The sequence below is a fragment of the Myotis lucifugus genome, unplaced genomic scaffold (genome assembly GCF_000147115.1).
Source record: "Myotis lucifugus unplaced genomic scaffold, Myoluc2.0 scaffold_604, whole genome shotgun sequence".
NCBI lineage: Eukaryota > Metazoa > Chordata > Mammalia > Chiroptera > Vespertilionidae > Myotis > Myotis lucifugus.
In genome coordinates, this window is record NW_005871652.1 from 396,336 (window position 1) to 397,962 (window position 1,627).

General features: G+C 65.2%; 1 protein-coding gene across 1 annotated transcript in view; it reads left to right on the forward strand.

The window, feature by feature from the left end:
* The first annotated feature begins 741 nt into the window (after window positions 1–741).
* Window positions 742–1,627, forward strand: part of LOC102432279 (chloride channel protein ClC-Ka) — an 11,873-nt gene continuing 10,987 nt past the window's right edge. The window contains 3 exon segments of the mRNA XM_023745941.1: window positions 742–845; window positions 1,522–1,586; window positions 1,588–1,624. Of these exon segments, the coding sequence (XP_023601709.1) occupies window positions 746–845; window positions 1,522–1,586; window positions 1,588–1,624 (202 nt within the window). The 5' untranslated portion in view covers window positions 742–745.

Sequence of the window (1,627 nt, forward strand, 5' to 3'; positions counted from 1 at the left end):
GCTCCCCGCTCCCTTTGGCTGCTTGGCTGCACGACCAGCAGGCCTGGCAGTTCCGGTCGGTTGTCAAGAACATCTTTAATAGCCGGGAGGAGAGAGAGGAGGGGAGCAGGTGCTGATTGGTGGAACACACACCTGTGCAGGTTCACCTGAGCTGCAGGCAAAGGAGTCTCTGTTAGAGGGCCGTCTGGGGCCACAGCAGGACGGACGGACACAGGTGAGGGGCCGCGGGGGATGGACTCGGAGGGGGTTGGCCAGGCCCCGGTCAAGCCGGGCAGGAGCAGAAGGGCAGGGGGCAGGGAGCCAGCACCTCATTTCGGCCTCTCCTTCTGGGCCTGGGGTTTTGCTGTCTCTGTGGCCTGAGCTGAAGCGGAGGGGGCTCAGGGAGCCAGAGCCATCGGTGGAGACACAGACAAGTGTCCAGGGAGGGTGGGAGCGGTGATCACGGGAGGGGGAAGGGGCTCTGAGGCTCGCAGACCTGCTTTGGTCAATCTGCTGCTGGACGCGAAGGGCACAGACAGGAAGCCCACCTCACACGCTACACGCACACGCACGCCCTCGCTGACACCCCAGGGCACGCTAGACTTAGGTCCCCCCGGGAGCTTTACACACACGCACACACCCCGGGGAACGCCACCTTTCCTTTTGACCCGGGAAGTAGCAATATTGGAAGGGCCAGGGGGCAGGGCGCGGGCATTGGGGCAGCTCCCCGAGGGTCCCCCTGCCTGTCGGCTGCCTCAGGGACGCCATGGAGGAGCTGGTGGGGCTGCGAGAGGGCTCCTCGGGGAACCCTGTGACTCTTCAGGAGCTGTGGGGCCCGTGTCCCCGCATCCGCCGACGCATCAGAGGTGAGAGCTGGGTTCCTTTCCCCTCCCCGTCAGAGACCCCTCAGGACCTCACCCCCTTCCCAGGCTGCACCTCCCGCCCCCTGAAAGCCCACCAGCTGCCCTCCCCCTTTAGCTGCCCTAACATCACTGCCCAGCGTCTCCTGGTGGCAGGGAGGGAAGGGATCTGTCTGTCCATCAGTCTGTGGGACAGACGTGCTCGACGCCTGCCCCCTGCCTTTTGGGGTTGCAGCCCTGATGCCCGATCACTGTGCCCGGGGCCTTGCTAAGGGCCCAGGGGGTGCTCTCTGGCCCAACACCAGCCCCGCAGGTCCTGGGACAACACAGGAGTGTTGCTAGACCCTAGTGCTGCCTAAGCTACGGACCCCTGTGGTGATTAGAGAGAGCGGTAGCTCCCAGCACTCCTCACCCCTGAGCCTTGACCGTCCTTCCATAAGTACCCCAGTGTGGGGCAGGGGTGGGGGCAGGCCCATCAGAGGCCCCCTGCGCTGCCACCATCACCACCACAAATCCTGCTCTGCCCCCACGTGAGGCAGCGCCCCTGCAGGCGACCCTGGACTGGACCGCCTCCCCAGCCCCACACTGCCCTGCCCTTCCTGCCCTGAGCAAGAGCAGGCTTCAGGGAAGGGCTGTCCATGCCCGCCTGGCTCTGGGTTGTGACCCTGTGCCCCTGCGCCAGGCGGCTTGGAGTGGTTGAAGCAGAAGCTGTTCCGTGTGGGTGAGGACTGGTACTTCCTGGCCACCCATCGGGGTGCTCATGGCCCTGATCAGCTACACCATGAGCT